The sequence below is a fragment of the Neoarius graeffei genome, chromosome 24 (genome assembly GCF_027579695.1).
Source record: "Neoarius graeffei isolate fNeoGra1 chromosome 24, fNeoGra1.pri, whole genome shotgun sequence".
NCBI classification, from domain to species: Eukaryota; Metazoa; Chordata; class Actinopteri; order Siluriformes; family Ariidae; genus Neoarius; species Neoarius graeffei.
The window spans coordinates 10,352,919-10,380,810 of record NC_083592.1 but is presented as its reverse complement, the minus strand read 5'-3'; the positions used below and the strand labels follow the sequence as shown (position 1 = coordinate 10,380,810).

The following is a 27,892-nucleotide window of genomic DNA, read 5'->3' as shown; positions in this document are numbered from 1 at the left end:
TCGTGCATGAGGGAAGTAAAAATGGAAGCGCTGAACCATGATGTAGAGAATGGACGCCTAATCATGGATTTTGACATCGTGGGAAATGGGAGATCGTGTGATTTCGAGAAAACAATTTTTGTTATTTTGAGATCATGAGAAAAGTAAGATAATAGCCTTAATGTATATTATACACAACACACTGCTCCTGAAAATTGTATCTAAACACAAGATGATGTCCTTTTTTTAATGGAATAAATTTACCACTTCAAATACTTTTACAAATGCCAAAAAGTAACTATTAAATACTCTATATATACTACTACTACTAATAAGAAGAAGAATTAGAAGTAGTAGTAAAGAACTCATGATGCAAAATCATTTTTACTGAGATTAAAAAAAAAAGTTAAGATACTCTGTCAACAAGTTCATCATGGTGTTACCTAAATAAACTTTCCTAAAATCGCAAAAATAATTACAAAATTCAAATCTCACTTCTTACCCAGCATCGACCCACCTAACACTAACGTTCCCTTTCTTTCCCAGCAGTATCCGAGACGCCACTTTTTCTAGAAAGCTAGCTAGTTTGAGGTAAAACGATTTACTGTGTAATAAAAACCAATAGTTACGTCCACTAGCAAGCTAGCCAAAGGTTAGTTAAAGCTACTACAGTACAATGAAGTCATGTGACCAAATGTGCGACTGGATAATGAAAGCATCATGTCGATATAATTCCCCAAGTTTATTTATTTACCTACATTTTTAAGTAGGAAATCATTTTCACACGTGAAGTAAGACATCACTCAGGTTTATTGTGCGGATGTTCAGATTGATTCCAACCACCGGTACCAAGGTCCAATATGTTATTACTAACATACCTATTGATATGTACAGCATACAGTGGATACAGTACAGTTATGGTGAAACTGCATGACATACCTGCTGCTTTTAGTGTTATATAAAATAAAATAAAAAAAACAATCCCTGTATTCTGAAGGTTTACAATGCGCAGTCGAAATGGAAGAACTAGGTGCAGATAAGATCTGGTTCTTTGGACTCCATTGGGAATTGATCAAAGAAGAAGAACTGGCTGCTTCAAGAAGGAAGCATATATATTCACATAAATATTACAAGGAAGAATTACTTTACTTTACTATTTTTCCACTAGCTCACTCAACTCTGCATCCAAACCCTGTTGCTATAAGTGCTTACAGAAATTACTTTATTTGTAACAAATAAATACATACACAATGCTCCTTCAGAGTGACTTCCTGTTTGGCCAGGTTTATCAAAACCTTCGGCCAGTTCACTTCAGAGAGTAGGTGCCTTCAGACTGGGACGGTCCTGTTCTCGGGATTGCTCAAATGCTGCCCAAAAAGGTTATCTACCTCAGCTACCTTCCAACTGGACCAAACTAATAGTGTTTTAAAGAATCGAGGGATGTTTTATGTCTACGCATATCAAATCCAGTTCTTAAACAGATCAATATCTTGGAACATTTTCGTCCCCACTGCTCTCGTCCTCTTCCTGGTGTTGAGGCAGCTCTAAAACTGGACACGGAGCCTCAGTGGCGCCATCAGACCCCAGCATCTGCCTCTGGATGAGTCTGTAGTAGAGGCCATGGAGGTCCATCAGCTCTTCGTGGTTGCCCTGCTCCGCTACAATGCCATTGTCCAGTACCACGATTGTGTTGGCATGTTGCACCGTGCTCAAGCGATGGGCAATCACCAGGACTGTGTAGTTCTGCATCACGGCATTCAGAGCCTGCTGGACCTGACAACATATTCATACACGTTTTTCAAGAGGGGGCATCATGATAGAGCTGTTTACACTTTAAGCATTTTTACATAGCAAACATGTTTCGAAGTCTCTCTCTTGTCTTTGAAGGTCTTTGTTCAGAGTCTAGAATTATTCAAGAGAGTTATATACAACCCCAATTCCAAAAAAGTTGGGACGTTGTGTAAAGCGTAAATAAAAACAGAATGTGAAGATTTGCAAATCATGAAAAACCTATATTTAATTGAAAATAGTACAAAGACAACATATCAGATGTTGAAACTGAGAAAGTTTATTGTTTTTTGAAAAATACATGTTCATTTTGAATTTAGTGCCAGTAACACATTTCAGAAAAGCTGGGACAGGGGCACAAAAGACTGAAAAAGTTGTGCAATGCTAAAAAAAAAAAAAAGAAACTAATTTGGTTAATTGGCAACAGGTCAGTAAGACGATTGAGTACAGTGGTGGCTGGTAGTCTTTCAAACAGGGGAGGCTGGTCGGTTACGATATTTCCAGATTTTAAAAGAAAAAACATCAATTTTGCCCATACTCTTGCCTCTGATCTGGCTGATTGTTGGCAGGGTCACAAACTGTGAAATAACAGGTTCTTTTGGCCCATTAGCCTACTGTCCAATATACATGATGGTGGTGTTGGGGGGAGGGGGGTATATTTTAACATTTTATATTTTAAAATTGTGGCATGTTGTTTAAAAATTGATCATTATTGAAAGCAGCTCTTTGTTAGGAACCTCAGCAGTAGAGCTGGGTGCCACACATTTCATTCAATGACACTTTCCCTATATTTTACTTATTTTGACTGAGAAATGTTTTATTGACAATTTTGATAACCTTTCACTTTTAATCCAGGTCTGTAGTGTGAAATGTTCTCGGCTGTGTTTTTGTTTAAAATGTTTTCCAAATTGTAGCTGTGCTTAATTCATATCCAGAAAAATATATATTCCAATATAATATACTCAGCATAAACATTTTAAATAGATTCTATATTTTTGGTCCATCCATGACATATTACTAAAGTAGCCTATTTACTGTTGTTGATGTGGGTCACTTGCTGTTAGCCAATTCACTTTCTCGTACCAGGAGAGCTGAAAGGAACGAGTATTATTCCCTACCTTTTTCACCAAGTCAGTTTGAGGCGTTGGTCTCTTTAATTTAAATTTTTTCCTCGAAAGGAAGACTGGCAAATGGCTTCGCCAAAATTAAATCAGCAATGCTTGGCATCCATGCGCAGCTTTCTTGCTAGCTGACTAGCCCCCTCAAGTTCAAGTTCAGTCACTCAAATAAACAAAATTTCTGGAACTAAGATAGCAAACTTGACAACACTATATTTACACTTTATTTACAATGAAAATATATACAAACTAAAAAAGCTGGTAGAAACCGTATGTAATGAATGAAATCGAAATGTAAGCTGAGCTCTTACAATACACCACAGCACTTGCGAATCCGCATGGGACTAAACTGAAATTCACCGCTGCCTGTCTATATTTGAAACGAGCTGTCAATCAAAGAAAATATCTGGCCGCTTTCACCAATCACCAGTCTCCTCGCGGAAACTGCCATGTCCCTCCCATGTGAGGCTGGGAGTCCGTAGGCGGGCGTTTTCGCAGTATTTGTCCAATAACCGTCTTGCATTTTGAGATCGAAAAGCTCATAGCTCCCAAATGCCACTGAAGTCCACTGAGGCTGGGAGTCCGTAGGCGGGCGTTTTCGCAGTATTTGTCCAATAATCGTCTTGCATTTTGAGATTGAAAAGCGCATAGCTCCCAATGCCATTGAAGTCCACTGAGACTGCGCTGCATCGCGCTGTCACGAGGGGGAGAAACTCACGCGCACATTAAAGTTATAAGGGCATTTTTAGAGGAGGCTGAGCCTCCCTCGTTGTCTTAGAGCAATCGCCTGTGATTGAGTATAAAAAGAGCATCCCAGAGAGGCGGAGTCTCTCAGAAGTAAAGATGGGGAGGGGTTCACCGCTCTGTGAAAGACTGCGTGGGCAAACAGCACAACAATTTAAGAATAACATTCCTCAATGTAAAATTACAAAGAATTTGGGGATCACGTCATCTGTGGTCCATAATATTAAAAGATTCAGAGAACCTGGAGAAATCTCTGTACGCAAGAGACAAGGCTGAAAACTGACATTGGATGCCTGTGATCTTCAGGCCCTCAGGAGACACTGCATTAAAAGCAGACACGTGTCTGTAGTGGAAATCACTGTATGGGCTCAGGAACACTTCAGAAAATCATCGTCTGTGAAAACACTTCATTACTGCATCCACAAATGCAAGCTAAAACCAGATATAAACAATATCTAGAAACACCGCCACCTTCTCTGGGCCTGAGCTCTTTTACAATGGACTGAGGCGAAGTGGAAAACTGTCCTGAGGTCTGATGAATCAAAAGTAGAAATTCTTTTTAGAAATCATGGACACCACGTCCTCCAGGCTAAAGAGGAGAGGGACCATCCAGCTTGTTATCAGTGCACAGTTCAAACGCTAGCATCTGTAATGGTACGGTATGAGGGGGCATTAGAGCGCATGACATGGGCAGCTTAGACATCTGGGAAGGCATCATTAATGCTGAATGATATATACACATTTCAGAGCAATATGCTGCCATCCAGACAAAATCTTTTTCAGGGAAGGCCTTCCTTCTTTCAGCAAGACAATGCCAAACCACTTTCTGCACATATTAGAACTGCATAGCTTCTAATCTGTAGTAAAAGAGTCCGGGTGCTAAACTGGCCTGCTGCAGTCCAGACCTGTCTCCCATTTAAAACATTCGGTGCGTTATGAAGCACAAAATACAACAAAGGAGACCCCGAACTGTTGAGCAACTGAAATTGAATATCAGGCAAGAATGGGACAACATTTCTCTTTCAAAACTACCACATTTGGTCTCCTCAGTTCCCAAACATTTACAGACTGTTGTTAAAAGTAGAGGTGTTGCAACACAGTGGTAAACATACCCCTGCCCCAACTGTTTTGAAACGTGTTGCTGACATCAAATTCAAAATGAGCATATATTTTTCAAAAAACAATAAAATCTCTCAGTTTCAACATTTGATATGTTCCAATGAAATATACCATATGTTTTCCATGATTTGCAAATTATCGCATTCCGTTTTTATTTACAGTTTACACAGCGTCCCAACTATTTTTGGAATCGGGGTTGTATTTGGTTCTTTGGAATCAATGGTCTGCATAAGAACTGCATAATCCGAAAACCCTGTTACAAACAGGATGTCTACATCAAAGACAAGGATTAAAGTCTTAATCCATACCATGTGTTCGCTCTCAGCATCCAGCGCGCTGGTGGCCTCGTCCAGAATGAGCACGCTCGGGTTTCGGATTAAGGCGCGAGCAATAGCCACTCTCTGCTTCTGCCCTCCTGAGAGCTGAGTGCCCTTCTCCCCAACACCTGAAATGTGACACACATGTGACTCAACACATAGCTCCTGCTCATGCGCCGTTAGATCAGCAGCCAGACAGGAACCAAGAAACTGAGCAAAGGATAAGCAGGAATACAAAATCAGGGCACCTAAACTGTGTAGACGACCTTAGCGGTGTGGATTATAATTATGCAAACAGATCATTTATTATTAATATGTAACAATCACTAACATTTGCTATTATAGAAAAATAATCAAGACTATGGTGGTGTGATGCAATATCAGCCATTACTTTCAACAGGTCATGTTTCATTTGGATGAATGCTGTGTTACTTGGAGTGTTTTAAAACTCGGATCTCACCCGTGTCGTAGCCCTTAGAGAGGCTGCAGATGAAGTCGTGAGCATTGGCCTTTTTAGCAGCTGTGACTACAACTTCCACAGGAGCATCAGGAAGACCATAGGCGATGTTCTTCTGTACAGAACGAGCGAAAAGGACTGGCTCTTGTCCAACCAGTGCTACCTGAGTGAAGAGTTGATTTCGTACATTTTATTGCATTTTAAAACAGTCTAAGCTCTCAGTTTTCAAGTGACTGTTTTTGTAGATCGATCAATCAGCAAAGGTGTCTTTGAAACCTAAACCGAGTCTACTAGCTAAACAATTTCAGTCAAAACAATAAAATTCTGGTTGAGAATACAGTATAATATTCTCTCCGTGCTTCCACGGAAGGTGGTCGCATTTTCTGCTCTCCCTCTCCCTCCTTTTTTCCCTGCTTGTGCTTCTGTGTCTTGTCTCGTCTGCTGTACTTTTTGAAGAGACTCTTCCTGCATTACTTTCTAAACTAAAAAAAAAGCATGGAATTGATAAACTGCTCTCCTAACGAAATTGACACAGTTTTCTCGACGAGAAGTTTGGGTTCGGGGGAACCCGTCTGTCCTGCCGGAACGTTTTCTGTGGAGGACATTGAAGATATCTACCTATTCGGAACCATGATTACAGGACTTTTGCTGATTGGATTAGGCATTGCCCTGGTATATCGAGGAAATCAGACAACAGTGACAGCTATTCAAAGCCCCACAAAGCTGCCCGATATGATTGGAATGGTGGGCAAAGCTGTTGGCACGCAGACTGTGGACATTCAGAACTTTAACCACAAAATGGTTGTTATCTCGGAGCAGCTTTCAGCTTTGCAAGGAATATGTTTTTCGGAGATCAATTTGAATAGAATGGACGGAATGGACAGATATGGACGAGCGGTGTGGACGTGCAAAGACTGTGTCTGGAAAGACCAAACAATTCATATCTTATCGACATTTGGCGCCCTGAGACAGCACCGGCCTTGGTTCAGGCAGTTGCTGAGGCAACATTTCCCCCTGAAGGTCACTGCTGGGAGACACTCTCATTCCTCGCATTCCTCTCTAACTCTCCGCGGTCGCCATTTTTACCCCCGGTGTGACAAGCGGGTGCGTGACCAGCGCCTTCATGGCTGCAGGAGCAGACGGCTGCTTGCTTGCGCTGGATTACCTCCCCCCCCCCTTACCCCCCCCCTCAAGTCCCATGTTTAAAGTGTACTTGTGTTGTTGTGTGCTTATGCAAAGGTTTTTTAAATGCTCCCACACTGTACTCCTGACAGGAGCATAGTGGGGGGTGTTCTTTTTTTCCCTTATCTCTCCTCATGTTGTGTTTCCTTTTTATCTTTATCCCTGTCTTCCTGTCCTGTCTACCCTATGTCAAATGTATGTTGTATATGTACGGACAGGTTGACGGCTAATTTTGCTGGTACATGTGACTAGTGGCAATAAAGGGTATCATCATCATCATAAGCTATAATCATTAACCAGGTAGCCATGGCCTAATGGTTAGAGAAACAGCACTGAGATCAAAATCCGTAGGTGCTAAAGAAGGCAACTGGACTTGCTTGAAATCCTTGAAGACATTTCACCTCTCATTCGAAAGGCTTCTTCAGTTCTGTCTGACTAGTGGGGAGTTTCAGGTATTTATCCTCTAGTGGACCAAAAGCAACCCTAAGGAGTCCTTGAGGTCGCATGGGTCATTGCCCCTCTCAGCCAACCTGTAGGTTGTTAGGGTGGTCCTTCGGGACCAAAAGGTCACTGGTTTGATTCCCTGGCCCAGCAGGACTAGCTGAAGAGCCCTTGAGCAAAGCACCTAACCTCAAATTGCTCCAGCAAGAGTGGTGGCATACCTTGTGTCTGATTAGCCAAAGAAAAACTGATGATGCACTTATGCCTGGCTACAACTAATAACTAATTAACCAGGTGCGTTTTTATGTTCTATGGGAAGGTTTTGTGCCACATCTTGCTTTAAAATACACAAGTTATAAAAATGTGTTCATTTAAGACTTTTGAATTTATTCCCACTTTTAAACCCCTCTCATCCTGACCTTGGAATGAAGGTAGCCATGCTGGTATGTCTCGATCGTCCGTCCGTCCAGCAGCACTTGGCCGTTCTGAGGTGTGTAAAAGTTCTCCAGCAGAGAAACACAAGAACTTTTACCGCTGCCCGAAGGACCCACCAGAGCCGTCACCTCTCCTGGCTGGATACGGAATGACACGTTCTGCCAATAAAACATTTATGTAGGCTGAAGATTTATCGACTACACGAACACATATGGTTTGTTTGGACCACATTTCAACCTTTAGTAACACATTTTAAACAAAAAACAAACGAAAGCATGTCTGGTTCTAGTTTACTAATAATGGAAATGAGGATAATATACACTGTCGATTGTGTAAAATACGAGGTGTGTCAGAAAAGAAACAGGACTGGGGTCACAAAAAATTTGTCAAATCCAAACTACAAACTTCCCCTTCAAAATAACCCCCCTCGAGTCTAATGCACTTTCCCATCCTTCTCCGCCATGCCTCCTGGAAGGATTCTCCCAGGATTCTCCGCAGCTCCGTCATCATGGCCCTCTTGATGGCTTCCATATCCGGAAAATGGGTCCCCTTGATGACCCTCTTGAGCTGACTCACGCGCTCAACGTTGGCCTCAGTCCTGGGGTCGTCTTCCACGTCCTCGCATCCCTCTATGAACCTCTTGTGCCACTCAAAAACCCGTGAACGCGACATCATCTCATCTCCGTACACTTGCTGCAGTAGTCCGAGTGCTTCTGACGGAGTTTTCCCCAGCTGGACCAGAAACTTCAGGTTGGTTTGTTGCTCTGTGCCCATCGCTTGACAGCTTAAAACTGAGGAGCTGCTAACAAAAGCACGTGAAAAAACATACAATGGCTGCAGAGAGCCAAGATCGCAGTTACAGTTAGGTCCATAAATATTTGGACAGAGGCAACATTTTTCTAATTTTGGTTCTGTACATTACCACAATGAATTGTGAACAAAACAATTCAGATGCAGTTGAAGTTCAGACTTTCAGCTTTAATTCAGTGGGTTGAACAAAATGATTGCATAAAAATGTGAGGAACTAAAGCATTTTTTTAAACACAATCCCTTCATTTCAGGGGCTCAAAAGTAATTGGACAAATTAAATAATTGTAAATAAAATGTTCATTTCTAATACTTGGTTGAAAACCCTTTGTTGGCAATGACTGCCTGAAGACTTGAACTCATGGACATCACCAGACGCTGTGTTTCCTCCTTTTTAATGCTCTGCCAGGCCTTTACTGCAGCGGTTTTCAGTTGCTGTTTGTTTGAGGGCCTTTCTGTCTGAAGTTTAGTCTTTAACAAGTGAAATGCATGCTTAATTGGGTTGAGATCAGGTGACTGACTTGGCCATTCAAGAATATTCCACTTCTTTGCTTTAATAAACTCCTGGGTTGCTTTGGCTTTATGTTTTGGGTCATTGTCCATCTGTATTATGAAACGCCAACCAATCAGTTTGGCTGCATTTGGCTGGATTTGAGCACACAATATGTCTCTGAATACCTCAGAATTCGTCCGGCTGCTTCTGTCCTGTGTCACATCATCAATAAACACTAGTGACCCAGTGCCACTGGCAGCCATGCATACCCAAGCCATCACACTGCCTCCGCCGTGTTTTACAGATGATGTGGTATGCTTTGGATCATGAGCTGTACCACGCCTTCGCCATACTTTTTTCTTTCCATCATTCTGGTAGAGGTTGATCTTGGTTTTATCTGTCCAAAGAATGTTCTTCCAGAACTGTGCTGGCTTTTTTAGATGTTTTTAGCAAAGTCCAATCTCGCCTTTTTATTCTTAAGGCTTATGAGTGGCTTGCACCGTGCAGTGAACCCTCTGTATTTACTTTCATGCAGTCTTCTCTTTATGGTAGATTTGGATATTGATACGCCTGCCTCCTGGAGAGTGTTGTTCACTTGGTTGGCTGTTGTGAAGGGGTTTCTCTTCACCATGGAAATTATTCTGCGATCATCCACCACTGTTGTCTTCTGTAGGCGTCTAGGTCTTTTTGCATTGATGAGTTCACCAGTGCTTTCTTTCTTTCTCAGGATGTACCAAACTGTAGATTTTGCCACTCCTAATATTGTAGCAATTTCTTGGATGGGTTTTTTCTGTTTTCGCAGCTTAAGGATGGCTTGTTTCACCTGCATGGAGAGCTCCTTTGACCGCATGTTTTCTTCACAGCAAAATCTTCCAAATGCAAGCACCACACCTCAAATCAACTCCAGGCCTTTTATCTGCTTAATTGAGAATGACATAACGAAGGAATTGCCCACACCTGCCCATGAAATAGCCTTTGAGTCAATTGTCCAATTACTTTTGGTCCCTTTAAAAACAGGGTGGCACATGTTAAGGAGCTGAAACTCCTAAACCCTTCATCCAATTTTAATGTGGATACCCTCAAATGAAAGCTGAAAGTCTGGACTTTATGTCCATGTTCATTATATAACTATAACTTGAATATATTTCAGTAAACAGGTAAAAAAAACAAAATTTGTGTCAGTGTCCAAATATATATGGACTTAACTGTATATACTCCCCGGATATTACTTCACACGGTGACGCAACCTGCTAATCCCTACCCCACTCATAGCTCACACAGCACACTAAGTCCTGTTACTTTTCTGACACACCTCGTATATTTGAGAGTTGTATTGCTGTAAAATGAAAATACTTGTGCTGGGTCAGTGGGACAGAACTTGGTCCCTAAGAGGGAAGACAGGGATACCTTAAGGACATTGGTCTCTGGTCGTGTCGGATAAGCAAATGTCACATTCTTGAACTCTACCAGGCCTTGCAACATATCTGGAGCTTCTTGGCCATCCAAAGTGTGTTTAGGCTTCCTGTCAATGTACTCAAAGACCTTCTCTGCAGCTCCCACGCCCTGCATCAGACCTGTATAGACGGATGCAATGCTCTGTGGGGCAAAACAAATCGAGATAGAAATGGACACGGGTCCCATTTGAAAATATATACCTAATGTAAGCAAACAACGTGACTAAACCTATGTCACGTCTCACCTCTAGGCATTCCCCAAGCTCAAGCTCATAGATAATGAAAGAAATGAGAGTTCCCCCACTCATCTGGTTCGTCACCACCAAGTGTCCTCCGTAAAACAGGATTGCCACCTGCAACGCCAGCTCCGAGATCTAAAACAAGAACGATATGTTTCACATCATCTATACCTTCTAAATCACCATTTAGATTAGTCCTGGCTCCTCTTCTCCCAATCCAAACATGAAAATACACTACCACAATTCTGATCCAAAAGTGCTTGGACCCCTTACTCATGATAGAACTCATGGTGTAATTGGTCCTGTTGGGTTTGTCAGTGAAAAAACAACACTTGGAAAGAAATAAATGTTTATTCCTTAAAGATACTTGATACGCACACAGCTGGACCACATAAAGCAGGCGTAGGCTACAGCTTGCTTCTTGTTGAGTGCAAACACCTCCAACAGCTTGCTGTAATAAGACTCGGCCTCGTGATCCTCGCTGGCGAAGCTGCGCACCGTCCGCATGGCTGAGATCGTCTCCTCCGCCACTCTGTTGGCCTGAGCCAGTGACGTCTGCACCTCTTTGGTTAGTTTCTGCAAGACAACATTGGTGGAAACATTTGCATACATTTTTAAATAGTCAAACATGGAGGGAAGGTCAATCATAAGGATTTGAACTCTCACCTTGTAATACTCGCCATAGAGCTTGGAGAGTAAGGCGATGTACGGGAAGCCCATGATGGTGACGAGCGACAGCTTCCATGACATGCCGAACATGAAGATGAAGAAGCCGACTGCCTTGACGAAGCTGCGCAGGAACAGGTTGACGTTCTGCGAGATGAGGTCACTCACCTGCGTGGTGTCCGAGGTCAGCCGGGACGTGATGTCACCTGTATGGATTCAACATCAGTGTCCGAGTCCAGTTTTTGTTCCTTTGGTTATGATTACCAACACTAATACTGTTATGATGTTCAGATGATGGTTAATGCTGCTCCTGACAGATCTGAGTACTTACTGTTTGACTAGTCATTGGATAAATCACACTCTTTATGGGACACTATTGGTAAATAAGTATTTATTGAAAAATAAATATTGCTATAAAACCTAAAGCAATGATCTGGGATAATGGTGCATCCATTGTTAATAGTGGACACAACAAAACAGTTAGCATGTGTTCGTTAGCTTTTATCTCGTAATGCAACACTCAACCTGTATGATTGGCATCGAAGAAGCCAATCTCTTGATGCATCAATGAGCGGAAAAGGAGGTTCCGCAGTCGAATGTTAAGCCTGGCGAATGTCAGTGAGAACACACCACCACGAAACCCAATGGCCAACGAACTAGAAACAGAGACTGAGTGTTACTGTCCACGGTTGCATTTTTGGAGCAGCGAAAATCCTTTCTGTAAATCTCTTCACTAATCTCATGCACATTATGGGGGCAGCCATCTTGAAAAACCTGAGTAATTTAGTCTCGTTCCTTCCCCTAGTGCCCCCTCTACCGAAGTTTCAATGACGTTTACAGAAGTTTCATTTCACATTAAAGTTAATTTTGTAAATTCTTACATTTTAACTTAAAGTTATACTTTGAATCAGGTATATAAATATTTGGGCATGTATTTATGAAAGACTTTGTATGAAACAGACTTACATTAGTTATTATTCAGACTTATATTAGCACACACACACTAAATGACTGCAACTCACCTGACGAAGGCTAAAACAGTGAGTGTAACCATCGGTTTGATGAAATAGTCCATACTCTTATGGATCACTATACCATCAATGGCTTTCCCAGTGAAATACGGGATAAAGGCTTCACCTAGAGACAGCAAAATTAAAAATAAAAAAATAAAAACACAATATAACTTTCTTTTTACACATACACCTGCTGTCAGGGAGATCCCTAAACATTTATCATTAGGGGTGTTCACACGGCACATATTTGCATCGATGCTGCACCGATATATTTTGTTGCGATATATCTTACACCGGTGTAAATTTTGTGGAGCGTTCACACGTCACAAACCTGCTTACTAGAGAGACGCGTGTTAGCACCGGTGCAGCCCCACTTGCATTCACACGGCAGTTTTTGCGACCGTGCTATACAATAGTAATAATGTGGAAATGAAATATGCGCATGCGTGAAAATGTACTTCCTTTTCCCGTTTGTCATGGCATCACCAAGCGCCGGGAAGACAACGTGGATGAAGACACCAGTGTTGCCAGATACTGCTGACGTTTTCCAGCCCAAAATATGTTCAAATCCGCCAAAATGCACTTAAAACCGCCCAATCTGGCAACACTGGAAGACACGCAGTTCTGTTGTTGTTGATATTCGCCATTTTGGAAGCGCAAAATACCAGGATGCAAATTATGCAATGCCCGTATGTAATCAACTCTCCTCACGCGTAGCAAGTCTACCCCTGTAGCATTCAGACGTCCCATTTTATATCGGTGCTGCCCCGCAAACTAGCATTTACTCCGGAGTAAATTTCTTAAACCACCTCCCGAGCAGGGTTAGATTTGCACCGGTTTAAGCAGCTTTCAGGGGCTATACCAGTATAACTTTGTACCGTGTGAACGCTCTACTGGGGCAGCCCCGGTGCTACACCGGAGTAAAAGTTGCCGTGTGAACACCCCTATTTATGCCACAGGCGTGATTAAGGTGCAGTGGTATTTTTTATTTGACTTTTATTTAACCAGGGAAAATCAATTGGGAACCAATTCAAAAAAAATCAGCAAGTACAACAGTCAGCCATGATTTGTTGCAGTTTTTATTTCAAGACGTTAAGTGATATTGGAGTTTATAATGAATTCCTGTCATTTGCAGCAGCAAAATGGAAGGAATTACGGCCAAAAACAGTGCAGACCTTTGGAATGGTGAGCATAATAAAATCGCTGGCTTGTAAGCCATATTTGCTATCAGAAATATGCAAGAGATTTGAGACTATCTTCCAAAATTGTTTTGTAAACTAGTTGGAACCAGTGTTAAAGCCGCCTGATATGGAAGGAAGGCCAAGTCATCATTTTGTAGAGATCGCGATGGTGAGTGGTGAAGGGTGGAGCTGTGGAAAAGCTGTGGATGCTCTTCTATGACATTTGATAAATTGTACCACCGTAATTGAACAGCAGGAAAACAGTCATTTTCACAAGAATATGTTTGACGGAATACCTTGAAGGAAGGAAGCCTTGATCTGATACAAGAAGCCAATTCGAGCTTTAATTTTTGACTGAAGGTTATCGATGGCATGCTAAATGAGAGAGATGAGCCCAACCAGAAGCCAAGGTATTTATAAAGAGCTCACAAACTCTAGTACCTAGTATTCTACTAGGTTTACTAGTATCTAGTAAAAGTATCTAGTACTATGAGTTAAACCCATAACTTTATTTCATTTTATTATTTTATTTCTACTATTGTTTAATTCTTATTATTTTTCTTCCCCAATTATTTTATGTAATTTTATTTTCTATTGTTTACTGTTCTGCTTTTACTTCTGCAAAGCACATTGAACTGCCACTGTGTATGAAATGTGCTATATAAATAAACTTGCCTTGCCGAGCCATCTGTACTGAATATCTTGGGAGGGTCAAGGATGATGTGGTTTTTCCGATCAAACAACATACTTTTGTTTTTTTAGAATGAGAAGCTATGGCCTAATGGTTAGAGAAACAGCTTTGGGACCAAAAGGTTGCTGGTTCAATTCCCTGGCCCAGCAGGACTGGCTGAAGTGCCCTTGAGCAAGGCATCTAATCCCCAACTGTTCTGGCAAGAGTGGTGGCATACTTTGTGTCTGATTAGCCAAAGAAAAACTGATGATGCAATTATCAATTCAGGCAGGAAACCCGACCATAATAATAAAAAAAAAAAAAAAAAAAAAGAATTGAGAGCCAGGTGAAGGTTGGGAAAAGACTGCTGGATGGAGGCTTTGTTGAAGAGTGGACGCAGCAGAGTGGAGAGAAGCGCCAGTTGACTGTATGATGGAATTATGAGCATACAGATATATCTAAGAGTCCCCAACGGCCTTGGGCACATTGTTCTTGTAGACGGAGAACAAGGTAGGGCCAAAGATGGAGCCTTGAGGCACCCCTTTAGATATGGCAAGTGATTCTGACGTAATGTTTTCAGTCTTTACCTACTGGACACGATCTGCGAGATTACTGGCAAACCAGTTACAGCATCTACTGGACAGGCCAATTCTGGTAAGTATTTGCAGGAGAATATTATGGTCGACTGAGTCAAAAGCCTTAGCTAAGGCACTTTTAGTGGGATCAAAGCAGCCAAGTCGTGAGTAAACCAGGGACTGTAGTGGTTCTTGGCCTGGAATTTTTTTTCAATGGGGTGTGTTTATCAACGATAAAACTAAAGGTGTTCTTGAAATAAGACCAGACATCACCCACAGAAGGAATAATGTTGGTTCTTTCCCAGTTTGTCTCAGCAACATCATGTAAGAAGGCCTGATCCTCAAAATTTTTCAGTGAGGTTTGGTCACAATTGTTGTTGGGCATTTAACAGAGAGGACTGAGTGAACACAAGTAACGACACAGTGGTCACTCAAGTCCTGACGGAAAACTCCAGATTGATAGTTTGTCTGACGATTTCAAATTGTACAGTATCGGGTCAGTTAAGATACAATTTAAAACAGGTTTAAAGCATCAAATTGCTGTTTGACTAAGTCTCAGGGGTTGATTATACCCCAATTTACAACCCCCCCATCAGGACACACTCAGAGGAGATATGAGGGGCCAGAAGTTCACTAAGAGCTGTAAGTGTGCGTTCTGGAGCAGAAGGTGGTTGATAACATACAGCAATAAAAAGAGTGAAGTTCTTTTGACAGTTTAAGTTTTAACAATAACTATTCAAATTGTACGGGGACTGAACTAGACAGAATTACAGAACACTGCAAATGGTCTTTTACAAAGATGGCCACACCACCTCTCTTCATGGAGCTATCCTGATGAAAAATATTGTAACCCTGTCTATGAATTTCAAGATTCGAGATACTTTTCTTAAGCCATGATTCAGAAAGAAAGAGCCAGAGCATTAGCAGTGTGCACCCTAAATCAAGGCGAGCTGGTATAGTGGTTAGCATGTCTGCTTCTTGACCGGGAGATCGCAAGTTCTACCAAAGACCATTATCAAAGTGGTACCTTCTGGCAAGGCACGCTGCAATACAGATATGAGTAGGGAGTCAAACTCTCACGGTTACCAGAGAACCGAGGAACTGAGGTGAGCAAGGTCTTCAGGAGGACTAACCCCCGAAAGGCAGACGGCCCTGACAACATCCCCGGCCGTGCTTTGAGGGCCTGCTCCACACAGTTAGCAGAGGTCTTCACAGACATTTTCAACCTGTCCCTCTCCATGTCGTCTGTGCCCACATGTTTCAAGACCACCACCATAGTGCCCCTCCCAAAGAAAAACAATATAACATGCCTGAATGACTATCACCCAATTGCACTCACTTCAGTTGTAATGAAGAGTTTTGAGAGGATAGTCATGTCACACATCAAAAAGGATATCCCAGACACAATAGACCCCCTTCAATTTGCATATCGTCAGAACCGTTCAACTGACGATGCCGTCAATGCAGCCATCCACACAGCCCTGTCACACCTGGAACACAAGGACACCTATGTTCGAATGCTGTTTGTGGACTACAGTTCAGCCTTCAACACTGTCATCCCCAGCAGACTGACTGAGAAGCTCTCCACCCTTGGACTGACATCCTCCCTCTGCTGCTGGGTCCTGGACTTTCTCACAAACAGACCCCAGGCTGTCAGAGTCGGTACCAGAACATCCAGCACCAAGACAGTGAGCACAGGGACCCCCCCAAGGCTGTGTGCTCAGTCCACTCCTGTACACCCTCTTCACCTACGACTGCACCCCCTCCCAGAGTAACACTTCCATCATCAAGTTCGCTGACGACACCACTGTCATTGGGCTGATCACCGGCGGAGATGAGAGAGCCTACAGGGAGGAGGTGGCTCGGCTGGTCTCCTGGTGCCAGGAAAATAACCTCTCCTTGAACGCTGAGAAGACCAAGGAGATGATTATTGACCCGAGGAAGAGGAGGAGAGACCAGCACGCCTCGCTGCACATAGACAGGACACAGGTGGAGAGGGTGAAAACATTTAAATTCCTGGGAACTCACATCAGTGAGAATCTCACCTGAACACACAACACACAGCAGACCATCAAGAAGGCTCAACAGAGACTCTTCTTCCTGAGGAAGCTGAGGAAATTTGGACTGTCCACCAAACTCCTCAGCAACTTCTACAGGTGCACAGTGGAGAGCGTCCTGACAAATTCCATCACTGTGTGGTACGGGAACTGCACAACTCAGGACAGAAAGGCTCTCCAGTGTGTCATTAAAATGGCACAGTTCATCTGTGGAGCTGTCCTCCCCCCACTACGGGACATTTACAACACCCGGGTCACAAAAAGGGCACAGAGCATCATCAGGGACCAAACACACCCACAACACAGATTATTCACACTCCTACCATCTGGCAGACGCTACAGGAGTGTGAAAGCAAGGACTACTAGACTAACAAACAGGTTTTACCCCCAGGCCATCAGGCTTTTGAACCACGGATTATAATCACCATCTACCTCTATATTTGCAGTTTTGCACAAGACATTGCACATTATATCTACCTCCATGTTTGCATATTGTTTGATTTTTTTTAATTGTTTATTTTCGTTTATTTTCATTCTACTTTTATATTTTGCATTGCATATGCACTTTATATTTTAGATTTCGTATTTTAAATATCTTTCTTTTTATATTAGTAAGCATAGTTTTTGTCGGGTAGTTGCAAAATAAGAATTTCATTACCCAATAATAAACCACTGTGTCTGTTATTGTGTATATGACAAATAAACATCTTGAATCTTGAACCAGCCCCCCCACTGTAATCCTAGCTATGTAATATGTGAGAGGCCGAGGGCTATAGAAATGGAGAGCGGTGCGGCCCAATGTGCCAAGTGCCTGGTTTGTACTGGGACAGGAGACCAGCTAGGAAGACCAGGGGCCTCATTTATAAAACTTTGCGCAGAATTTATGCCAGAAGATGGCGTGCGCACGAAACTCAGAATGTGCATGCACACAGAAATATTCTGATTTATAAAACCGTGCGCACGCACGTTCCACGCCAATTTCCCTTTATAAATCACAATCCACTCTAAATTTGCAGCATCTGTGCGTACCTCAAGACACACCCACAATTGCCTATAAATATTCAGTGAAACGCCCTTCATGAATATTGATATCTGTGGACAACATGCCCAAAACAGAAGGAAAGACAAAGAAGCGAAACTTCACCGACTGTGAAGATGAAGTGCTAGCCACCAGCGCCCATGTCCTAACAGATGCAGTGCTGCAGGTGCAGCGGGAACATGTGGATGCCATCCGCGAGGTCGCCCGGGAGTTAAAAGAAATAAAAAATGAGTTGTCTGCATTAAATGCCAGCATTAAAGAATTTCTTAAAAAGTAATCATTTGTTTCCATACCTAATTATTTACAAGCGGCGCATCACCTCCTCGTGCTGGCGCACGGCACCTGCGTTTGGGTGGAATGCCTGGGGATAGGGATCGGGGTCGAGATCAAGGTTGACCTCTTCAGCTGTGCCACATTGTGCAGCACAGCACAGGCCCTAACAATCCTTTTCGGGTCTGTAACATAGCGCTCCCCCCGTGGCATCCAGACAACGCCATCTGCCCTTCAGGAGCCTGATGGTGCGCTCCACAACAGCACGCGCCTGACTGTGGCGCAGGTTGTAAGTGGTCTCCTCAGGCATTTGGGGGTTCATAAATGGCGTGAGCAGCCACCGTTTCAGCGGATACCCACTGTCACCTACAACATAACTGAATGAGTAAAGGGTTGAATATTTAGAAATGGTCTAAGAATGGTTACAAATACTGTCAGGATTTATGCATTAATCACCCGCACCCAGAAGCCAACCATCGCGCACAGCTCCAGCATCCAGTCGCCGCCCAACGCTGCTATGTCTCAATATAAATGAATCATGGGTTGAACCAGGCCAGGCCACTGGGCGACAACATTTGTGAGGACCATGTCTGTGTCACATATAACTTGGACATTGAGGGAATGAAAATGCTTCCTGTTAACAAAGGCAAATTCATTTTCACTCTGTGCCCTTATAGCAATATGAGTGCAGTCAATAGCACCGATCACATTTGGGAAATCGGACTTTGCTGCAAATTGCGCTTTTTTATTTGCCTGTTCACCCACCGTGTAAGGAAACTTGATGTAGTTTGGTGATAAACCAATTACACCTCCTAACACTTCTGGCAAAATGCAGCTGAAGGTTGGCTGCGATATCCCGGACCTGTCAGCCAGTTCTCGCTGAAAAGTGCCAGTGGCCAGAAAGCCGATGGAAGTCAGCACTTGCAGCAAGACTGGGATGGCATGATTCTGGCGGGTACCTCTCTCCAACGCTGGGCCCAACTCAGCTATCAGGTGTAAAAGGACAGCTCGTGGCAATCTGAATCGGCTCATGAGCCACTCATCGTCATTGGCCAACAAATCTTGTTGGTCTCTGAAGACTCGCTCTCTCCTAATTCTTCCATTTGCCACATCCTCCAGCAATGCCAAATACGCCATAGTGCATCATAAGACCTACCACGGCAAATCCCTCTTATATACTATTTACAGAGTAGGCAACCTAACAAGCAACATGTGTGATAGCCTAATGATTAATATTGAAAAATGACACAACATGCATGAAAGCCATAAGTGGATAATTAACAAAACTTAGCCTACTGCTTATGTTGCAAAAACATACAATGTATAGCCTATCAATTTGTCTTTATTGCCTTAAATAAGATGTTATTTTTGACAAGTGCACAAAATTAAGGATTATAAATGTTAAGTCAGTCACATCTTTGATGCGCGATGTTATGTTTGTGTTAAACTTCGATTATTGAACCAATTTCGGGTCGTTCTCCCCGTTTCCTCCTGAGGTCGCATTTTCCGCGTTTCCCTTTTTTGTGTGCGTACGCATGGGTCAGAGCTTGCGTGGAGGTGCACACATTTTACCGTCAAGTTCACTTTTTATAAATACCGAAGCTTGCGTAGAATGTGGCGTACGCATTCTTTGGTGCGTACGCATCGTTTATAAATGAGGCCCCAGGTCCTGGCACCGGAGGGACTTTGATTTTTTGACTCTAGATCAAGTTTTCGCAACAGACTACAAATACTGGCATGAAAGTAAAGCCAATGATTTGCATTTGCAAAATCATTAAATGACAGATTAGAAATAGTGGGACCAAAAATAGCAGGGTTGGGTTTGGGTGAACATTGCCAGAGATGAGCGACAAAAGAACGATTAACAAAAATCCGAAAATAGTGCAAAACTTTGCATTTGTTTATCATTCAAAGGAAATCATGTAGCTGCTGCAATAACATATAAGGGTCCAAAGGAATAACATTTGTTACACACTGAGTAGGAAGTCCAAAAGTCTTAGTGATCCAGAAGAATAATTTGTCCCTGGTTAAAGAAAAAACTAGAATCCAGTGTTCCATCACCATCAGAATCGATGGCAGAGTTGCTGAGAAAGCAGGTTGTTTGTGCTGATGTGTAACAAAGAATAAAAAAAGATTAAAAGCAAGAAAGACAGAAAGAGTTTGAGTGAGCCAGATATATCCAACTCAGTAGAGTGCAAAAATGCTACTGGGATGCAGACGTATGAGAACTACGTGGAGAAAGGAGGACCTGACTTTCATTAATGACAAACCAGAAGACATGCTGCAGGAGTGAGAGCAGCGGTAGCGATAGAAGAGGCCCAGGATGTAGCAAGCATAGGAAGTCAGAGTGCAGCTAGCAAAGGAGCGAAGGTTATACTGGCTAAAAGGCAGAACATGGCATGCTGAAAGGCCCAGGCTACAGCTAAGCAGAGATACAGCTAGGCGGGAGAAGGTTGAAGAGGCCGAAAAAGCAGCAAGCTTTGGCTGATGAGGTCGAGCTGTAGCATGTGAAGAAGCTATAGAGCTTAAAGATTGCTAGTCTCAGATGTTTCAGCTATATGGTGCAAAGGTGTTGATTAATTTTCTCTAACAGCAGATCTTACATTAGACGCCATTCCATCATTAATACAATAAGAATGTTGGTAGCCTCACAAAATACTACAATAATGTTATAAACCATGATTAATGACAAAAATATTGCATTAGGAAAATGTAATTGGCGCATGATTCATAAACATTTAATAATACTATTTCAATTCAATACCATGGACTGGAATACAATTTAGTGAATATATTATTATACAATTGGCCATCAGGATTAATGAAGTGTACGGTTGCAAAAAAGATGAACAAACTCACACACGGCCGAGAGGAGAAGGAAGAAGAAGGCAAGGGACAGAAGCCCTGCGTCCTCCTTACAGTACGATAACAGACGTCCCAGAGTGGCCCCAGAATTCGGCTTCTGCTTCGCCTCGTTCCCTTTCATCTCGGCCCGCTCTTCTTGTTCTTCCTCCACCTCCTCTCCTTCGTCCACCAGCCTCTCCGTCTCTCCTACATTAATTGAGCTGGCAACATGTACACTGCTCAGGAGCTTCCAGAAGAACACAGACCCCATTGCAGAGACACAGGTCCATGAGAACAAGCTGAGGAACCAAGGGTTATGCATCAGCGCGCCCATCTCGGAGAATATCAGGAGCTTGGCGAGGGCATAAGAGAGCATGGTGAGACCGATGAGCGCCACCAGAACGTCCAAGAACGCAACACGTTTCGGGCCGTCTTGCTGGTTCATCAGGACGCCTACAGAGGCGCCGAAAAGGAGGCAGGAACGCACCAGGAACACCACCCACAGATCCAGGACCGAGCGATGGACGTCAAAGTCCAGGATGTCATCCGAGAACGATTTTGGACCAGACCACTTGACGTAGAGGATGGTGGAGACCATACTGTCCACTAGGACGAAAATAAAGATGGAGCCAACAACCACAGGCAACCTCATAGTGGAGTGAGCGAAGCCACAGGAAAACAGGAAGTAGTGCAGCAATCTGACTGATCATCAGAGGATCACTGAAGAACCACCACACAGAGGTCTGATCAGCCTGTACTGAGGCCAAAACGATCACAAAGATGGTGAACACTTCTCAAGATCATCTCTAGTGTGAGAACATACAGTGAAGTTCCACAACAACACAAAACAACCGGCAGGACAATAAATAACCCGTGAGACACAAATCTCCCTTTTACACACACAACACTTTTATATTTAATTATATTATTATCAATAATGTACTTCACACGAGCACGCCGCTTTGTCCTCAAGTGCAGTCTCACAGTCCGGAAGTGAAAATGAATGCGGCGTATAAGCCCCGCCCCCACCTTTCACTCTGGCCAATCAGAACGTTTTCTGTCCTGCACGGACACGCCCACGCTCTCACGAGGAGCTGTATAAAAAAAAACACACTGAAAGTAGAGTTTGAGATTTCGATACTAATGATAAATGATGTCATGATTTCCATTTCTCAGCCTGTATATCTAAGATTATTACAGTTTAATTTTAAACTAGCAGCAGGACCTACATTAAATTTTACTGTAGAAAAAAAATTATATCTACATATACACACTGGTGCTTGAAAGTTTGTGAACCCTGTAGAATTTTCTATATTTCTGCATAAATATGACCCAAAACATCATCAGGTTTTCACACAAGTCCTAAAAGTAGATAAAGAGAACCCAGTTAAACAAATGAGACAAAAATATTATACTCGGTCATTTATTTATTGAGGAAAATTATCCAATATTACATATCTGTGAGTGGCAAAAGTATGTGAGCCTTTGCTTTCAGTATCTGGTGTGACCCGCTTGTGCAGCAATAACTGCAACTAAACGTTTGCGGTAACTGTTGATCAGTCCTGCACACCGGCTTGGAGGAATTTTAGCCCGTTCCTCCGTACAGAACAGCTTCAACTCTGGGATGTTGGTGGGTTTCCTCACATGAACTGCTCGCTTCAGGTGGTGTAGTGGTTAGCGCTGTCGCCTCACAGCAAGAAGGTCCGGGTTCGAGCCCCGTGGCCGGCGAGGGCCTTTCTGTGCGGAGTTTGCATGTTCTCCCCGTGTCTGCGTGGGTTTCCTCCGGGTGCTCCGGTTTCCCCCACAGTCCAAAGACATGCAGGTTAGGTTAACTGGTGACTCTAAATTGAGCGTAGGTGTGAATGTGAGTGTGAATGGTTGTCTGTGTCTATGTGTCAGCCCTGTGATGACCTGGCGACTTGTCCAGGGTGTACCCCGCCTTTCGCCCGTAGTCAGCTGGGATAGGCTCCAGCTTGCCTGTGGCCCTGTAGAACAGGATAAAGCGGCTAGAGATAATAGATGGATGTGTGTATATATATATATATATATATATATATATGAGAGAGAGGCGGCTACAATTATCGACACCTTAACAATCTTTTGACTGTTGCAAAAGTAGAAAAGACTTTCAATACGTAAATTGTGCCTAAATAATTACTCAAACTTCCACTGGAAAAAAGTCTATTCCTGATTACTTAGCGTATCAGATCATGTGACACTGTTCCACAATTACCGACACCTTTATCCACAGTTATCGACACCCAGATTATTATATATATATATAAAAATTATAATAATCGGCATGTGGTATTGAGCTAACAAAACAGTTTTTATTTAAAATTTGTTTCACAGACATATTTAGTACAAAATATCTTTTATATAAATATATCGATGTGGGTGCTGTCAAATGAAAGAGTAGGAAACAAAGTAGGTTTCGACAAGGAGATCATGAAATAGCAGTCAACTTGATCAGTAAAAACATGTCCACGATCTTTCCACCATGCTTACCTGCGATGATAACGTCTGGGTTTTCCTCAAATTGCTGATCGGGCTAAAAAAAAAAAAAATTCCATCTCAGGTAACGAACTGTCCCCTCAGACGACAAGATCAAAGGGCGGGGTGTGTGTGTGTCTCTCTCTTCCGGTCGATTAGTTAACCAATAATAACTGTTGGAATTGAAACTCACCTTTGTAAAATTGTTTATTGGTAAATCTGAAAAGGCGTCGATAATTATGGACTGTCGATAATTGTAGCCGCTGCTCTCTCTCTTGCATATATTGTACATCTAATAGTCTTATAAAACATGATGAAAAGGCAAAACTATTCTGATAACACAAATACAACACAATATTTCCACTGGAAAAATGATACATGATAAAATTAACGTTAAACTTCCACTTCAATTCTAATCTAATCCAATCTTTAATACATAAAACTCCTACTGATGGGGGACTGTACACTTTCTCAGCGTCCTTGTTTATTCCAACAAATCGCATTCATTAGACATTTTACATTAGACATGGGAAAAAAAAACGTGTCCGTGGAAACCAGCATGACTGTCGTAGCCTGTCTTCCTCAAGGTTCACAGTGTTTGGAGATGCTTTTCTGCTCACCATGGATGTAAAGAGTGATTATTTATATTATTTACTGTAGCTTTCCTCTCAGATTGAACCGGCCTGGTAATTCTCCTCTGCCCTCTCTCATAATCGAGGTGTTTTTTCCTGCAGAACTGCCACTCAATGGATGCTTGTTTGCTTTTATGCATTTGCACTGCTGACACATGATTGCATGACTGAGCAGGTGTTCCTAATAAAGTCTACATATTAATAAGCAATGTATACACTGATCAGTCATAACCACAGACAGGTGAAGAACATTGATTATCTCATTACAGTGGCACCTGTCAAGGGGTGGGATACATTCGGCAGCAAGAGGACAGTCAGGTCTTGAAGTTGATGTGTTGGAAGCAGGAAAAAATGGGCAAGCGTAAGGATCTGAGTGACTTTAACAAGGGCCAAATTGTGACGGGTAGATGACTGGGTCTGAGCATCTTCAAAACGGCACATCTTTTGGGTTGTTCCCAGTATGCAGTGGTTAGTACAGAACAAAAGTGGTCCAAGGATCCAAAGGACAACTGGTGAACCGGCGACAGGGTCATGGGTGTCGAAGGCTCATTGATTCACATGGGGCACAAAGGCAAACCCATATGGTCCAATCCCACAGAAGAGCTACTGTAGCACAACTAACCACTGCATACCGGGAACACCCCATAGGATGTACCATTTTGGAGATACTCAGACCCAGTCATCTAGCCCGGGGGTTCTCAACCTTTTCTGCTTTAAGAGTCACCTATGTCATACTTGTAACAAGTCGGGGCCCATTAAAAAAGATCCCCAATTATTTTGGCTCATCTATTCTATTAGCATCTAATAATCTACTGTAAAGTGTATTAATGGGATGCAACCTCACTCCCTGTTACAGATGGGAGCCCAGGAATTAAATAAATGCAATAAAAAACTTTTTAAATGCAGGTATTGTATTTAAAACTGTATGGACGTGCCAGAAGCCAAACCATGCATGCAGGGCGTTCTCAGTCGAAAGGGATTAATGATCCAAAAGTGGTGTCTGGTCCATTAACACAAGAACTTACAGCCGTGTTTGCGTTCAGCAAGTTATTAAAACCAAGAAGCGGATATAGAACCCACTCAATGGGATTAGATCCTTTCCTTACAGGCTAACAAAGAAGGATTTTTCCTACGAGTTGGAAAATGATCCACCTGTTGAGTTCCCCGACATCTCAAACTACCTGGTGCTGCAGACATCGCTCTACACAGAGACACAGCTGAAAACCTGGAAGAGCATGAAAGACGACAACTTTTTATATGTGGCTGGGTTAAAGATCTAGGGATCAGGACACGACAAGATAGACGGCGGTAGACGGATCTAAGTGCAGGAAAAGTGTTTATTAGCAGGCGTGATATTCACAAAAACAAAAAGAGCAGGGTATTTAAACAGCATTATAAACATGGCTAGAAACAAATGTAACAGTGATAATGATGATGATAATATTTCGCAAAGTTTCTGTGAAAACAGCTTCCGCATCTGTGCGTGCTGATTGTGCTCAAATCAGTATCGGGCGTTTCCCATAATGATTAGGTCCCAGGAGAACGCGCAATCTCCGTGAACGTGCGTGGCCACTCGAGCTGCACCATGCATGAAGGCGTGACAGTCAAGTGTTCACCTGCTGCGTGACCACAACTTTTAGCTCATGTGTATATCGCCACCAAAACGCCTCATTTTCATCGCAAAGCATCTCGGGCTGTAGTGTGACTGTAGCTTAATGAGGCGGCTGTGACGTCGGATGCAGCCCAGCAATAGGCCATTTGCAGGAATTGGTCACGTGTCAATTTTCCCCATAGCAACAAGCCCGTGGTGGGCAAGCTAACTTGACATTCCTCTGACAACTGTAAGAGTTTGACTGGCGATGCGAAGCAATCCATTTCTATAATAGCTGTTTTTACCTTTTTTTGACCCGAATTTTCGGGTGTACTTGGAAAAAAAGTTTGTGGTTTTAACTTCTGTTGGGTTGTTTTACAATCCGGGTACAAAGTTTGTGTCACAGGGGTCCAAAATTCAGATTGATTCAAACTGGTTCTTGTACCAGTTTTTAAGTGAAGGACAAGTTAAAGAACAGATTTCAGGTAATTTTTTGACGTGTGTATGGTAGTTTTGTGTAATCTGCTATAAGATGGGAGAAACAAATGAAGTGACTCTCGGAGAGGACTTTTTTTTTTTTTGACAATTCAGAATCCACTACTTCCATAGTGCTTTTAAATATAAGGCTGTAAGCTTTGTGTTAGTTGTCTCTAATATTTATGTCCCAATATCTTGACCACAGGGCAGCACGGTGGTATAGTGGTTAGCGCTGTCGCCTCACAGCAAGAAGGTCCGGGTTCGAGCCCCGTGGCGGCGATGGCCTTTCTGTGCGGAGTTTGCATGTTCTCCCCGTGTCCGCGTGGGTTTCCTCTGGGTGCTCCGGTTTCCCCCACAGTCCAAAGACATGCAGGTTAGGTTAACTGGTGACTCTAAATTGACCGTAGGTGTGAATGTGAATGGTTGTCTGTGTCTATGTGTCAGCCCTGTGATGACCTGGTGACTTGTCCAGGGTGTACCCCGCCTTTCGCCCGTAGTCAGCTGGGATAGGCTCCAGCTTGCCTGCGACCTTGTAGAAGGATACAGCGGCTAGAGATGATGAGATGAGATCTTGACCACATTTTAGGATGAAAATAATCATTTTAGATATGTTATTTTATATTGAAAAATTAGCTGTCTCGGAGAGGACATTTTTTGACACAATTACATACTAATTTGATCAAAAACTTACTGGCATTCAACATTAAAACTTAACTATGTTTCCAATGATATGGAACCAAATATTTGTTTTATGGTATAAAGAGTGATTTAAGTGCATCCCTTTTGGAGCTACCTGTGGTCAAAAAAAGCACTTTTTCTAAATGACACGAGTAATTTTGCTAAATATGACATATATTGCCATACATTCACCAAAAATAACGTTATCACCAAATTTTTTTCTGCATGGTAAATAGAGCTATCACAGGGCTACAATAAACAACCAAGTTTATCTAGTCAAGCCTTTTGATATTGAAGATACTAAGTGTTAAATGTGATTTTTAGCTTGCGTACCCTGATTGTAAAACAACCCGTAAGTTAAAGCGAATCATCGGCTAAAAACACATCTACAGATGTATCTGTATTTATTTTCGAGAATCTTCATACATTAAGCGAATGATAAAAGGTAGAAAAGGAGAAATTATAAGTTATAAAACATACCTGAGAAATCTGCCATTTCGCACGTGAATTTCTTTCAGCGGCGACCAACTTGAGTCCAAAAAACTCTCTTTTACGGCCAATGGTTCGCTTTAACTTACGGCAGAAGTTAAAACCACAAACTTTTTCCAAGTACACACGAAAATTCGGGTCAAAGAAAGGTAAAAACAGCTATTATAGAAATGGATTGCTTCGCATCACCAGTCAAACTCTTACGGTTGTCGAGGAATGTCAAGTTAGCTTGCCCACCACGGGCTTGTTGCTATGGGGAAAATTGACACGTGACCAATTCCTGCAAATGGCCTATTATACCCTACTACGAGTAAAAACTAGCTTCAAGTTGGAAAAAAAATAAAAATTTACGGCCCACTAGATGGCGCTTCTAGTTGGTTGAGAAACATTGATCTAGCCATTACAGTTTGTCAAAGTCGTTCAGATTCTTACGCTTGCCCATTTTTCCTGCTTCCAACACATCAACTTCAAGAACTGACCGTTCTCTTCTCCTGTTGTCTAACGTATCCCACCCCTTGACAGGTGCCACTGGAATGAGATCATCAGTGTTCTTCACCTGTCAGTGGTTGTAATGTTATGGCTGATCGACGTATATATATCTGTAGATTAAAAGATGATCATTTTGACTAGTACAAAACACAAAG

The 27,892-nt window shown here is 42.5% G+C and overlaps 1 protein-coding gene across 1 annotated transcript; it reads right to left on the bottom strand.

Annotated features, from left to right (window-relative positions):
- Window positions 1–722: 722 nt before the first annotated feature.
- abcb9 (ATP-binding cassette, sub-family B (MDR/TAP), member 9) lies at window positions 723–21,869 on the bottom strand. Its single transcript, XM_060906649.1, has 11 exons — window positions 20,904–21,869; window positions 12,262–12,376; window positions 11,765–11,895; window positions 11,240–11,445; window positions 10,952–11,149; window positions 10,580–10,708; window positions 10,288–10,476; window positions 7,565–7,738; window positions 5,526–5,685; window positions 5,057–5,193; window positions 723–1,752 (listed from the first exon to the last, which is right to left on the bottom strand). The coding sequence occupies exons 1-11, from the start codon at window positions 21,538–21,540 to the stop codon at window positions 1,462–1,464; spliced, it is 2,367 nt and encodes a 788-aa protein (XP_060762632.1). The 5' UTR covers window positions 21,541–21,869; the 3' UTR covers window positions 723–1,461.
- Window positions 21,870–27,892: the final 6,023 nt, after the last annotated feature.